Source organism: Planococcus citri, chromosome 2, assembly GCF_950023065.1.
Source record: "Planococcus citri chromosome 2, ihPlaCitr1.1, whole genome shotgun sequence".
NCBI classification, from domain to species: domain Eukaryota; kingdom Metazoa; phylum Arthropoda; class Insecta; order Hemiptera; family Pseudococcidae; genus Planococcus; species Planococcus citri.
Window position 1 is genome coordinate 31,551,715 of NC_088678.1, and position 16,102 is coordinate 31,567,816.

Below are 16,102 nucleotides of genomic sequence, written 5' to 3' on the forward strand. Positions count from 1 at the left end.
TCTAATAGAAAGTAAAGTGAATAATTAACTTGACAGTTTCACATTTGAGGACGACAAAAAGTTATTTCCTCATTTTTTTTTGTAGAAATCGGAGTCTGATGAATAATATTTTTTTATCAACTCATGTAGCATCAGGGCACCTGGATTTCATTAAGAACCTGGGCATTTAACCATGCACAACACGTTCAAATTTTTTCCACAGCGCTAGCTAACATTTTACCAGTCCCACCTCCACTCAAACTATATAGGTAAAAACTGTCCCAAGTTGCACCCTGTCCCAAGTTGCTCGATTTTACGGTATCAAAACTTCAGAGATAAGTACGATCAGAGCGAGCTGTTACGTATTACGTAGGTTTTCAAAATTACAGTGTGGGGTATCATTTCTATGAGAACAGTGAACCAGTGCAACCACCCACCAGAAAAAAATGTTGGATTGGCAAGCTAGCAAAAATAATTAAAAATTGCTCTAAAATTGACGCAAAAACTGTATGACAATTTTCAAAAATGTGAAATGTGAGCTTCCTATGGACTGATTACGATTGCAATTTGCACAATAATTATACCTTTGTGTTCTATGATAATGAGAATGTGCCAATTTTTCCCCCAGAAAAATGAAGTTCATGACGCTTCATAATATTTATTCTCAGAAACATGGCGTGTGACAGGCAAGTCATAGGACATTTCAATACTGTAATACACAGACGTGCTATGTCCTTTTCATAACAGTGGGACACTTATGCAAATGATTCCCACTTGAAAAAAATGATTTTTGTTTTTCAAAATTATGCATATCAAAACTGACCTTTTCTTGAGAACTACCCATTTATTTATAAACTACAACCAATTCCCTCAAGTTTTTTTTAGACAGTACGTCATATTCCATATGTTGTTAAAGTAGCCTAACTTCAAAAATAGTGGAAATTCAGGAGGGGGCTGAGGGCTTCGGAGGGGCTGTGTGGGTGTAGCAGAAAATCTGACGTCATATTCGTACTCGGCAGTATCGAATCGTAAGAAAACGACACCAAAATCATCAAAGTAAGTTTATTTTTAAAATATCAAAAATTGAGGTGAGGGCTGAGGGCTTCGGAGGGGCTGTGTGAGTGTTAAACAAAATCTGACGTCATATTCGTGATCAGCGGTATCGAATCATAAGAAAACGACACCCTACTCATTGATATTCATGTTTCCCAAAATTCTCATTTCACCCCACCCCCCCCCCCCCAACCGGTTAAGACACATTTTTTCAACTTTTCAGCGCGGCGCACCAAAGCAAAAATTTCGAAAAAAGTACATGTTGTTTGGGGGTCAAAAATACATCCAAAAAACGTGTTTCTAAACTTGTACCTTGCAATCTTGATTCTTAATAGGCATAAAAAAATGAAAAAAACACCATTTTGAGGGGTAAATATGAGAGGAAGGGGTTGAAAATTTTTGTGGGGATACCTAATAAGGATATACATAACATACTGAAAAATTTTCAAAATCGGTTAAAATGGGGCTGAGAAAAGTGTTATTGAAGTGTCAAAAAAGGGAGGTCCCCCAAAAAGGGGAGGGGGTGTGGATCTGAAATTTTTCACGCGGAAGTTTCTCAATGGTATACACCTTCCATGCTAATATCAACTCGAACGCTTTCGGGGACCATTTCACCCCCCATAGGCGCCTATATCCTTTATGTATTTTTCAGGAAACCCCCCTTTTTTAAATGGTTGTGGTTCCACCCCCCTTGAACCTACAAGGAAAGTTGATACGTCATTAGATCGGAAATTTGACGTAGATTCTTTTATGTATTGCATATTTTTCGCTAAAATGCAATGGGGGGGGGGGAGAAAATGGCAAAAACTGAAATTGGGGGAGGTCCCACCCCCCTTTAAGGGGGTTCCGGACCCCGTAGGGGCGGGGACTTTTAGTATGTTGTTGAGGGGACCACTGTGAACAATATCTGCAAAAGATCTGTTTGATATTCATTTTTCCCGTAGATGGGACAAAATTGGTCTTTAATGACTGGACTATTTTCTTATTTTCCTCCATTAATACAAGATTTGAACGACATGAGGTCAGATACAGGGAATTATTTTATTTGGGGATTTTCAAATTCAGAAAAACATTGATGATAAACTGAAATTTTCAACAAAAGAAAACATTTTATTTTCTAAATTAGATTATGAAAATTTTAGATTTTCAATAAAATAAAAATTTGTGTTCAGATTGAGAACAAAAGCGCCCAATTTTGAGAATTTGTTGAAAATTCATGTTAGTATTTGAAATAGAAAATTAAATGTAAGCAAGCAGCTCATTTCAATGTAGGCCAAAAATTGAGAAATTACCAAATTCAAAACCTAAATTCCAAAAATAAATTATACTCAACAGCGAAGAAAAATTTAGATTTATCATGTCTTTTCCGTCCAGTAGTTTTCTCTGGTAAAAAATTTTTCTTTTGAAAAATTTTGATATTGCATCAGCTGCTGAAGTTGATATTTCAGCTGTTAACGGGATTTTTCGATTCTCACATAGCAATTTTGAAAAAATTGGGCAAAAATTTTAGTACTCAGCATGACCGTAGCGCTTGTATGTAGTTGTACACTAAACCATGGGGGGTCCATATTTGTACCTGGGTCCATAATTGGTACCTGAAAAATTTAGTATCTTGAAAACCATACAATTTTAGCATACTCTTTGAATTTTAGCATCCATCGAAATTGAACTTTTGGCCACATTTTCACTGATACTCTTGAAATGAAGGTTCAAAAACAAAAAATCCTGTTTAACATCCAATCTAGCATATTTTTTTTTGCGATTTTGGCACCCAAACAGCATCTTTTGGATCTAAAAAAGCATCCGATCTAAAAAAAAAAAACTGGCAAGTGGAAACGCTAGCAAAGGGTCTTTTTTGGCATAATTATTCGATAATTTTAAATGGACGTGGAATGATGTAGTATACCTAGTTAATATAATAGGTAATATAGTAAAAAAAATTGAGGATGAAAAATATTATCGAATATGTAGTGTTTGTGTTTTAAAAAAATTGGGTGATGGAAGTAAAAAAATAATATGAAACTTGTTTTTTGGTAATTACCAAAGGTCGACTTCAAACTTTTGGAATTTTTAACAGATATTTTTGAAACTACTTACTAAAATTTCAGCAGTTTCGAGCAATAATTGAATTAAATGGTGATAGTTTGTTTTGTTATAAATAATGAATATTATACAGTCTTTGAACAGCTCTGATTCTCAAAGATAGGCACCTATGTAGGTACCCTACGAGGATCAGAATGCCCTCTGGGGAAATTTTAGAATTTCGGAGAAGGAAATCGGAATTCGTTCTGGAGGCTCCAGAATAACCGAAAACGGGAAAATTCGGTTCAAGAAAGTTCTTTTACTAGTTTCAGGGAAAATTTTCGTCTTCGTTTTACTGATTTTTTCAAGAAACATAAATTGCTGAAAATAATCAACTTTGACATTCCAAAAATTTACCAAAAATCGAAAAATTAATTTGGAAATTTGGGAAGCTGAAATTTTAGTCATGGAAATTTCAGACCATAAAATGAAAAAAAGAGTCAATGTAGGTAGCTAACAAGGGAACCTCTTGAGGTATCACCCTCCGATTTGAACGGGACCGCGATTTTTGGAAAGAGCATAGTCTAAAACCCCCAAAACCAACTTTTCAGCTGCCCAAGTTCATTTTTCGATTTTTGGCGAATTTTTGAAAATTCAAAATTAACTGTTTTTGGCGATTTTTGCTTTTTTAAAAAAAAGTACAAACTTGATCAGTAAAAATGGTCAAAATAAGTCCCAAAACTAATAATAATTACCCAAATCCAAATTTCATCACTTCCAGCCATTCTGGAGCCTTCAGCGCGATTTTCAATTTCTCCAGAATTTTGAATGTGCTCCAGAAGGCGTGAATACATATGAAGTTAGGCAGCTAAAAATCGAGTTGTATATTACACTCGACCTGTTTAACGAGTTTATCTACATTTGAGCCGATTTTGAGAGTGACACCTCAAAAGTGGCGTTTGTGACCATCTTTTTTCAAAATTGAAAAATCAAAAAAATCAAAAGTTTCCCGTTTGTGTGGGAATTTTCGCAAATTCACGCGAATCACTGTATTTTGTCCAAAACAAACGCTCCAAATCCAAATTTCACAATTTCCAGCCATTCTGGAGCCTCCAGCGCGATTTTAAATTTCTCCAGAAATTTTGAATGTGCTCCAGAAGGTGTGAATGTGAAGTTAAACAGCTAAAAATCGAGTTGTATATTACACTCGACCTGTTTTACGAGTTTATCCACATTTGAGCCGATTTTGGGAGTGACACCTCAAGAGTGGGTTTTTGACCAGCTTTTTTCAAAATTAAAAAATCCAAGATATCAAAAGATAACTGTTTGGGAGGAAACTTTTGAAATTATTTATTTTTATTTATTTATTTATTTATTTAAACAATTTAGGTCTCTCCAACAGCCAGAAGCCAATTACAGGAGAGACCGATTATAACTATAGGACAATAAAAACTAAATATCACTTTATAAACTGAAAAAAAAGAAACAAAAAAATACAAAAGGTAATGAGGTAAAGTGAGAAATTATCAGAAACAAAAGAAAAATACAATACTAACAACAAAAGATAAGACCATTAATAAGTGGTGGTTCATAAAGAGAAAAAAAATAATAATAATAATAAAGAGAGAGAAAAAAAAACAAAAAAAAAACATAGAACAAAAAAAGAAGAAAAATGAAACCAACCAAAAAAATAAAACAAAATAAAAAATAAGAAATAAAGTATAATAATAACAATGCAATAATAACGTGACCCACAAGTAACACCCAATGCGCCCATGCCCCTACTGGCCTACTCCCACGCCCCCCTCACCAAACGCCTGAAGGCTGACCTACCCATACTAAAAATGTCAGCATCTACACATCTACAGAGAAAAGCATCTGAGATGCCCATGATGTTATTCATAGGAGACAACTTCATCCTAGATGTATGGTAATTGCTTAAGGAGAATGTTTTTTTTTGTCTAGAATGGATTTTGGGGGCCCAGAAATTAATTTTTCCCAAAAGGTTACTTTCGTTTATATTACCATGGATAATATCATATAGGAACAACAGTGCTATTATTTCTCTCCTTTTTTCTAATGAGTTGATTTCAAATCCTTCTAACAGTTCCTTTTGAGTTAGGTCATGAGGATAATATTCGAAGGTCTTCAGATATAGGTATTTTAGAAACCTGGTTTGAATTTTTTCAAGTTCTTTTATGAATTTTTTGGTATGAGGAAACCAGACTAGTATTCCAAACTCAAGGATTGATCTTATGCATGAGAAATATAAAATCTTAAATGTGTTTAACTGTTTATCCTCCTGAAATGAGCAGAATTTCTGACCACAAAATACGCCATTCGTCTTGCCTTGACTAACACAGTATTAACATGACACTTGAAGGTAAGCCCCACATCTAGAATCACACCCAGGTCCCTAACTGTTGTTAAGCGAGAAAGTTCTTCCCCATTGGCAGTATATGTGCAACCTATAACATTTTTTTTTCGAGTAAAAGTAATTGTAGAACATTTAGAAATATTCAGGGGAAGTTTGTTTTCAATGCTCCATTCAACAAACCTATCTAAATCTGTCTGAAGTTCTTGGCTATCTTTTACAGTTTGAATTTTCTTATATATTTTTGCATCATCAGCAAAAAGCAGGCTCTCTGAATTTTCTAGCACAGATGGGAGGTCGTTTACAAATAATAGAAAGAATAGGGGCCCAAGTTAGAACCCTGAGGGACACCAGATGGACAGGGGTATATACTAGATATTCTGTTTTTGTAGGACACATACTGCACCCTCCCATTCAGATAAGACCAGAATAAACTACACAAGTTGTGAGAGAAACCAAGTTTTCCAAGTTTTAGTATTTGAATTCTATGGTTTACACTATCAAATGCTTTTTTGAAATCAGTATATATTGCATCCACTTGACCACCACCATCAAGGGAGCTCAGACAGAACTCAACAAAGTTGATGAGATTTGTGTTGACTGACCTACCCTCAACAAAACCATGTTGGCTTGATGAAATGAGATTTTTAATTTTAGGATATAGTTTGCCATATATAATCATTTCAAACAGTTTTGCAGGGATTGGAATTAATGATATTGGTCTGTAGCTAGTGACTTTTTCAAGTGTGCCTTTTTTTGGAACAGGGACGACTTTTGAGCATTTCCATCCAGTTGGAAATTTATTCTTGGAAATTATGAGATTAAATATAAAGGTAAGGGGTTTGAGCAAGAATTCTCCCACACCCTTGTATACATAGGAGGGTATATTATCTGGTCCTAGTGTACGTTTAGCTTTCAGCTTTGAAATAGCTAACTTAACTTCTTTTTCACTAACCTGACCAATTGATATTATGGAACATACACCTGAGAGGGATGAACCCCACATTGAGTTGTCGCTATAAATTTGATCATCTTTCACATAAACTGATTGGAAGAACTCTGCGAATGAGTCAGCAACGTCATCCCCATGTTTTTCTGTTCCATGCATATCATACATTATGTCACAAGAGTTATTTCTAGCTGATCTCTTTAAATTCATTTCTCTCCAAAAATTCTGTGGATTAGTGGTATAATTTTGCTCTAGTCCAGAATTGTAGTTCTCAAGGGCAATTTTAGTCATTTTCTTTACCTCTTTCCTAAGGTCTTTAAATTTTTCTCTGTGCTCCTGTAGACCAGTTTTAATAAACAGTTGCCTCGACTTCTCTTTCTCTTTCAATTTTTTAATTATATCTCGGCTGAACCATGGAGGATATTTTGTTCCCTTTCCTGACTTGATTTCATTAAAATAAGGTACATGGTTGGAAATTATTTCATTAACTACACTGCTATAGGATTTCTCTGCCTGATCAACTTCAGTTATTGTATATAAGGGATCCCATTTGAAATCTCTAAATGCATAGTACATACCTAGAAAGTTAGCTTTTGCAAAATTTAGTTTAGGCAAATAGTGACGACTATGTTTCTTAGCTTTTGGGCTTTTATGGTGGGGTATTTTAATTAGTAGGGGAGGGTGGTGCGGGTCTTCTACATTTACCAAGGATTCTCCTCTCTGCACTGAGACTAGGGGTAGATTGGTAATAACTAAATCTAGGAACTTATTATGAAAATTAGGGATTATGTTTACTTGTTCAAGCTGACACATTTGCAAAAACTGGAGAATATCTCTGAGTTTACCATTACAAGAAAGGGCCTGAGATTGCCTATACTCAGATATATTGAAATCTCCTAGTATGACATTGTTACTCTGACAGAGTATTGGGGAGAAAGACACTGCATCGTAGATGCTCTGGTGTACAGATCCTGGGATACTGGGAGGAATGTAGAATGCACCAATGTAGGTATCTTGGAACGTGTTTGGTAACCTCACCTTCACCCACACACAATCGTATAATTCACTATTGAACTCTTGAAACACCATCCCCACAGAAGAGATATTATTCTTCACTGCAATGAGCACCCCCCCTCCACGACCCTGGCCACTTCGATCCTTCCTGTATACTTTATAATTACTATCAAATATTTCCGATGTATAAATGCCATCATGTAGCCAGGTCTCAGTTACAACCACCACATCGTACATGTGCTGTAGAATGGACAGCCGAAAATCAACAAGCCTAGTGCGAATCCCCCTTACGTTTTGATAGAAACAGAAAATCCCACTCTCATTCACATTTATCTCCATTCACACAGATTATAGCGCGAATCACTAAATTTTGTCCGTAACTTACCCTCCAAATCAAAATTTTACAATTTTCAGCCATTCTGGAGCCTCCAGCGACATTTTCAATTTCTCCAGAATTTTGAATTTGCTCCAGAACGCGTGAATATGAGGTTGGGCAACTAAAAATCGAGTTGTAAGTATTATTACACTCAACCAGTTTAACGAGTTTATCCACATTTGAGCCGATTTTGAGAGTGAAACCTCAAGAATAGTTTTTTGAGGTGTCACTCTCGCTCCAAAACAGCTGGAAATGGTAGAATTTGCGCTCCGGGGGTTAGTTCTTGAAGAAATACAGCAATTCGCACAAATTTCAAAAATTTCCACACAAACGGTTATCTTTTGATTTTTTGAAATTTTTAATTTTGAAAAAAGCTGGTCAAAAAACCACTCTTGAGGTGTCACTTCCAAAATCCGCTCAAGTGCAGATAAACTTGTTAAAGAGGTCAAGTATAATGCACAACTCGATTTTTAGCTGCCCAACTTAATATTCACGCCTTCTGGAGCAAATTCAAAATTCTGGAGAAATTGAAAAATCGCGCTGGAGGCTCCAGAATGTCTGGAAATTGTAAAATTTGATTTGGGTAATTAATATTCGTTTTGGGACTTATTATGACCATTTTTACTGATCAAGTTTGTACTTTTAAAAAAAAGCAAAAATAGCCAAAAACAGTCAATTTTGAATTTTCAAAAATTCGCCAAAAATCGAAAAATGAACTTGGGCAGCTGAAAGTTTGGTTTTGGGGGTTTTAGACTATAATATTTCCAAAAATCGCGGTCCCGTCCATTTATTTTTTTTTTATTTTATTTTTTTAAAATAAAAACAGTAAACTTTTGGGTTAACGTATCATATCTATATGATTTAACGGATATGATTTTTTGTATAACATTAAATTCTGACAAACGAGTCCATAGAGATTGCGGCATTTCCGATGAACACGATAAAAGCTGGACGAATGACGAATGAGTAATCAAAATCAGAAATTGATGTTATTTTTTCAAATGATAAATTTTCGAGGAGGGAGGTTTAAAAATTGTGATTTGACGAGTAAGTAATGTGTAATAGAGTATAGTGTTTTCGTTAGTATCCTGGTGAAATGATGTTATTTAATTACTCATATTTTACGTAGTCTACATTGGCATTTCATTTTTTTTATTTTCAATGTGTGTTACCTCATTTCGGTGAATTTTTTTTTCAATTAACTGACTCGAAGGTGACCTTACGAGTACCTAAGCGGAAACCATGGAAAATCATAACCATCCGAAGCGAGGTTATTGCAGAGATCTGCCTTACGAATCTTCTCAATACGTGCCTCATTTATCACCTTTAAATGCGGATAAATATCAGGACACCATATACTTCGTTTCGAACATATCATCTCCTTCGGTGAAATATCCTGTAAGGTACCCGATTCCTTTCAACGAATACCAAGATATGATCAGCTGCGAACCGATCAACAGCCCGTTACAGTGCAGAATGTCCGACTACTCGCTTTTATCAGAGGGCCACGATTACAGGATAATGAGTACTCCACCCAGCGGCGGTACGAATTTAACGATGCATTTGACCGGAGGCGACCATTCGCATGTGATGAAAAGATCTCCGTCGGAAATCCAGTCTCCGATCAATATGGAAAATCAAGAGGTCAAGAAAATGTCTATGAAACGGGAGAGGAATAGAGTCGCTGCAGCAAAGTGTCGTAAAAAGAAGCTCGAAAAGATCGCTCAGTTGGAGGAGAAGGCCAGATTATTGAGGGAGGAGAATCTCAATTTGTTGAACGCTTTTAAAAAACTGAAACAAGAAGTGGACCAATTAGAACAGAAGATTAATAAGCATCGTGATAATGGTTGTGATATATAGATTTACCTCGAGTAGAATAGACATGGTGGTTGGTACCTATTTTATCAAGTTATTACTTCCTTCCCTCACACTCTTGAGTGAAAAAATCATTTTTTTGAAACTTGATAGTGCATATTTTATATTTCCTCAGATACGTTATGTAACATTTATACGTAGGTACCTACTTGCTGAGGTATTCTGAATATCTACTTACTAGGTTTCGAATTTAAAAACAAACCTGAATGACCTCATCGAATTTTCAATTTGACTCGTAGGTAGATTATTGATTAAAAGATTTCTCAAAATTTCTCGGTCTATTTTTCCACTTTTCATGGATCATCTCGAGTGTTTGAAATGTCATATGATGTAAGAAATCTTGAAAACTATAAATAATTTGTCAAACTTTCACACATTATTTTGATTCATTTGTGAAGAGTAACTTTTGGTCAAATAGGTACCTACCTATAAAGATTACCAATCAAACAATTGAAACGAATCATGTAGTGAACGTCTGATGATTACGTGACTTTTAATGCAAATTATTTTGATCTCCTTAATTGGAATCGCTTATTTGATTACAAATGTAAATTATGTAGTTCTTTTTCACATACCTATTTTGAAAGAAATACCGACATTTTTTCATGAAAATTGTATGGAAAATCCATCTCACTAAATAGAATTGGAAAAAGATAAGATATCCTGTGGGTATGGGTCACCATTTTTTACAGCGAAAAATTGTCTCATATCGGTGTGGAAGTTGATAAGATCATCACATCACGTTTGCATTTGTAAAAAAAATTCACGAGTGTCATTTCCTTTTAATCGGGCTTTTATCTCATATTGACGCTAGTCATTTTAGTGATAAAAATTCATCATTTTTATGTGTAAGAGCGAAATCATGTAAAGATATATGTCATATGTATGATTTTTTATTGTTCCGGTAACGTAATTTTGTAATTATTTACTCGTGCTATTGTACAGAAGGGTTTTCATAAATGTTGCAATAAAATTAATTTTAATTGTTGAATAAGCCTAGTGATTAGTTTTTTGAACTTGAAAAAAAATCTTTCTACGAATTTGATGCATTTGTTGACTCGACTTTCTTTTAACGTACAAATGAAAATAATATATTTTCCTAATTACGAGTGTGACGTAGTGTCGTGGAATAAGCTAGATTTCTCTGCTAGTGACTAAAATATCTTTTCCGAGAAAACCCCACTCCGAGTTTTCGTGAGGATTTTTTTAAGTAATTTTTTTACAAATCTCGACTTGACAACTTTAAACGGCTCTAAATTTTATTTTTTTGAAATAAGAAAGAGAGTTGGCTGGCGATTTACACGATTTTTTGGTCACAAACATTGAAACTTCATATTGTGAAAAAATTGGTTTTCTGCAATTCGGCATAGAATGAAAGTAACAATTGTCTTAGCGAAACACTTGCTTTGAATTTCACGCCGTTTCAAACTATTTTCAATTTGAAAAATAAAGTGTTAAAAAATGGATAAATCGAGTAAAAATTAAAAAAAAATAAATGAATATAGGTAGATCAGATTTAAAAAAAGTTTGAAATGATACTTACTTTGTATGTAGAACCCTACGCAGATAACATGGAAAGCGAGTCAATGATCTTGAGTAGCCAGATTGACGAACAGACGACCTTACGAAGCTGAACGGGTAAGTCAGTGACCTCTAGAGTCCGGATGAGAGGCCAGACAGACAAACAGCAAGGTCCTTGAACAACCAGACAGGCACTCAGACAACCTCGAGAAGCCAGACAGGAAGGCAGGAGAGCAGACAACCATGATAGGCTAGAGAGGTAGGTCAGTGATCTTGAGAGGCTAATCAGACGGTTCAATGGCCTTAAGAACCTAGACAGGTAGACCGAAGATTGTGAACGGCCAGATATGCGGGCCAGTGACCTTAATTGGCCAGTAAGATGGGTCAATGACCTTAAGAAACCAGACAGACCGGTAAACAGACAACCTTGGAAAGCCATGCTGATGGGTCAATGACCTTTAAATGGTAGATTAGTCAGACATATGAGCTTGAAAAACCGGCAGATTAGTCACTGACCTTGACAGTCGGTACAGACGGGTCAATGACCCCAAAAGGCCAGGTACGAAAATAGACCACCTTGAGAAATCAGACAGATAGGTCAATGGCTTTAGGACTTACGACTTACAAGGGGAACTCTTGAGGTGTCCGCCACCGATTTGAACGGGACCGCGATTTTCTGAAAGAGCTAGGCTAAAACACCCAAAACCAAATTTTCAGTAGCCCAACTTTATATCTCGATATTTCGCGAACGTTTGAAAATTCAAAATTGACTGTTTTTGGTGATTTATACTTTTTTTAAAAAAAGTACGCACATGATCAGTAAAAATGATCAAAAGAAATCCTAAAACTGATATTAATTCCCCAAATCCAAATTTCGCCATTTCCAGCCATTCTGGAGCCTCCAGCGCGATTTTTCAATTTCTCCAGAATTTTTAATTTGCTCCAGAAGACGTTAATATGGAGTTGGGCAGCTGAAAATCGAGTTGTGTGTTATACTCGACCTGTTTAACGAATTTATCCACATTTGAGCTGATTCTGGAAGAGACATCTCAAGAGTGGTTTTCTGACCAGACTTTTGAACATCCAAAAATTAAAGGGAGGCCCCTAATGGCGAAATTCGCTCTCTGTGGATAATTATTGACAAAATACAGCGATTCGCGCCAAATTCAAATATTTTATCGCAAACGGGAATTTTTTAATTTTTGCATGGATACAATTTTTATTTTGAAAAAAAGCTGGTCAAAAAACCACTCTTGAGGTGTCCCCTCCAAAATCAGCTCAAATGTGGACAAATTCGTTAAACAGGTCGAGTATAACACACAACTTGATTTAGAGCTGCCCAACTCCATATTAACGTCTTCTGGAGCAAATTAAAAATTCTGGAGAAATTGAAAAAACGCGATGGAGCCTCCAGAATGGTTGGAAATGGAGAAGTGGGCCTTCGTGGGGTTAGTTCATGACAAAATACTGCGATTCGCGCAAATTTCGAGTATTTTCTCGCCAACGGGAATTTTTTGATTTTTGAATATTTTTATTTTGAAAAAAAGCATGGGATTTTTTGCCACCCTCTTGGTTATGTGAAATCTCTAACCATGGCTTCCCCCTTGGTTATGTAAAATCTCAAACCCAATCTTCCCCCTTGGTTATGTGAAATCTCAAACCCTTGCCTCCCCCTTGGTTATGTGAAATCTCAAACCCTTGCCTCCCCCTTGGTTATGTAGAATCTCAAACCCTTGCCACCCCCTTGGTTATGTAATATTTCTCAACCCCCTCTAAACGATTCAACAAAAAAATCTCAAACCCAATCTTCCCCCTTCGTTATGTGAGATCCAAAACCCTTGCCTCCCCCTTGGTTATGTAGAATCTCAAACCCTTACCTACCCCTTGGTTGAGTAAAATCTCCAACCCCTGGCCTCCCCCTTGGTTATGTAAAATCTCAAACCCTTGCCACCCCCTTGGTTATGTAAAATCTCAAACCCTTGCCTCCCCCTTGGTTATGTAGAATCTAAAACCCAATCTTCCCCCTTGGTTATGTAAAATCTCAAACCCAATCTTCCCCCTTGGTTATGTAAAATCTCAAACTCAATCTTCCCCCTTGGTTATGTAAAATCTCAAACTCAATCTTCCCCCTTGGTTATGTGAAATCTCAAACCCCTGCCACCCCCTTGGTTATGTAGAATCTCAAACCCTTACCTCCCCCTTGGTTATGTAAAATCTCAAACCCAATCTTCCCCCTTCGTTATGTGAGATCCAAAACCCTTGCCTCCCCCTTGGTTATGTAAAATCTCAAACCCTTGCCACCCCCTCGGTTATGTAAAATCTCAAACCCTTCCTTCCACCTTGGTCATGTAAAATTTTTCAAACCTCATTAGAACGACTCTCAATCCCTTGCCACCCCCTTGGTGAAGTGAAATCTCAAACCCCGTGTTTCCTCCTTGATCATGTAAAATGTTTCAACCCTCATTAGAATGACGCAACAAAAAAATCTCAAACCCTTGTCTCCCTCTTGAGGTGTCTCTCCCACAATCAGCTCAAATGGGGATAAATTCGTTAAACAGGTTGTGTATAAGACACAACTCGATTTTCAGCTGCCCAATTCCATATTAACGTCTTCTGGAGCAAATTAAAAATTACGGAGAAATTGAAAAATCGCGTTTGAAGCTCCAGAATGGTGGGAAATGGCGAAATTTGGATTTGGGGAATTAATATCAGTTTTAGTATTTATTTTGATCATTTTTACTGATCATGTACGTACTTTTTTGAAAAAAGTATAAATCACCAAAAACAGTCAATTTTGAATTTTCAAACGTTCGCGAAATATCGAGATATGAAGTTGGACAGCTGAAAATTTAGTTTTGGGGGTTTTAGACCATGCTCTTTCAAGAAATCGCGGTCCCGTTCAAATCGGAGGCGGACACCTCAAGAGGTTGTAGCCAGAAGGCTGGCAGACGACCTTCTTAAGCCTTACTGACAGTTCAGTGACCTCAAGAGCCTACACAGGCAGTCAGACAACTTTGGAAAGCTATAGTGATGGGTGAATGACCATAAGAGGCTGGACAGGCAGAGTTGGGAAGCCAGACTGCTGAGTCAGTGACCTTGAGAGTCCGATCACGCAGGTCAATGTGGCCTTAATAGGCCCGACAAGAAATACGGAGGACATTGAGGGGCCAGATAGACGAGTCAATAACCTTAAGAAGCCAGATAGGCGGGCAGACGACCTTGGCTTGCCATTTCCTGATTTATTTCCATAGATGCATGGCGCTGTGTGTGCGTTGAAAATTCGAATCAGATCTTATGAATCTCAATACATCAGTGATTAAATTAGAATTTTAAACACTTTCGGCAATCTCCAGACACGTTTAAAATAGTTGCCTATCATGATTTTTTGCAGGCGTATCATTAAATTTTTCATCTGCAATTCAATTTTTACGATAAATCAAGATGGATTTTTTTTTATGATCAACAGATTCTTACTAATTTGAGGTCGCTGATCGCGATTTTGACGTTATTATTACATTTTAATGAGGTGTTATGCTAATTTGAAGACATTCATTACAATTCGAGGTTATTACGTAATAATTATTGTATTTTAATGAGACGCACACTTGAAAAATTAACTGAGATGTTGTGTGAGGTATCCAAATATAAATTTTTTTGGGATGCCTCAGCACGCATTTTATATCATTTCAGAGCTAAAATCAATAGGGGCCTTAATGCGGAGAGTCTCAATTCGTAAATGAGCTCAATCATCATGCGAGATACTTATTAAAATATGTAATGTACATTGTACATGTGTTTTTGAGTCTCCTCAGCAAGGATTAGATATTATTTCAACGATAAAATTAAAAGGGACTTCGGAAGGAAGGGCCCACATTTGAAAATGAGCTTAATCATCATTCTAGGTATCGAGATAAATGTTCTTGAACATCCTCAACAAGAAAATAAATTCAATCATCATGTGAGGTACCTACCTATTAAAATATTTAAGGTAAAGTACCAGTTGTGGTTATACTTTTTTCAACATGCTCTGAGAAGCCCAAATTTCAACTTTTTTCAAATTTTTTTGATTTTGTTGTGTAGTGTAACTGTTGAACTACATAATACTTGGGAGGAAAAAAAAAATCAAGAATATTTCATTTCTTAGTAGAGAATCTTAAAAACTTCCAATTATCCGCTAACCGGGCCCCCTGGCCCGGTTGCGGACAAAGACTGCTCTAAATAGTACTAAATGAAATCAAAAATTCTCAAAAATATGCAGAGGTGGTTATTTCATCTTATTACTATCCAAAAACTTCCGCAGTTATGAAAAATTACATATTTGACTCGCTTTTCTCCATCATTGAAATTTTCCTTCTAAAAAATTTTAAAATCTGCATTTTTATCATTTTGAAACTTCAATGCTTTTGTACATAGACTTCATGGGTGAATTTTCATGTTGTCATGAATGCAAGGAAATGATTAAATGTCACAGAAAAAGATATGAGCGATAATTTTTTTTTTTAGCCCATAGGAACGATTATCCACAACCGGGACCCCTATCCACAACTGGTACTTTACCTTATAAATGTTTTTAAACCTCTTTAGTACGAATTTGATATCATTTCATTACAAAAAACAGGAGAGGGCTTCGAAGAGTGGGGGCCAAATTTGGAAATAAGCTCAGTCATCAGTTCATCACGTGAGGTTTCAAAATATAATATGTTTTTGAACCTCCTTATCACGAATTTTATAACACAATTTCGATGGAGTTTCATGAAAACCTAGAATTTCCAAAGCACAGAAAAATTAAGCTATTAAAGAAAATTTTAGCTTTCCAGTTTCATTGAGTATTAAACTTTGCGGAATTTTCATTTTTCAAAAATCTTCCTTCAATTCCAGAATTCACACCTCATCCTCACACTCACATCGAAGTCGATAAAGAATAATACAAAAATTGAAA

General features: G+C 36.0%; 1 protein-coding gene across 1 annotated transcript; it reads left to right on the forward strand.

Moving 5' to 3' along the window:
* Window positions 1–8,844: 8,844 nt before the first annotated feature.
* Window positions 8,845–10,636, forward strand: LOC135835424 (transcription factor Jra-like). Its single transcript, XM_065349664.1, has one exon. The coding sequence runs from the start codon at window positions 9,010–9,012 to the stop codon at window positions 9,625–9,627; it is 618 nt and encodes a 205-aa protein (XP_065205736.1). The 5' UTR covers window positions 8,845–9,009; the 3' UTR covers window positions 9,628–10,636.
* The last annotated feature ends 5,466 nt before the right edge of the window (window positions 10,637–16,102 follow it).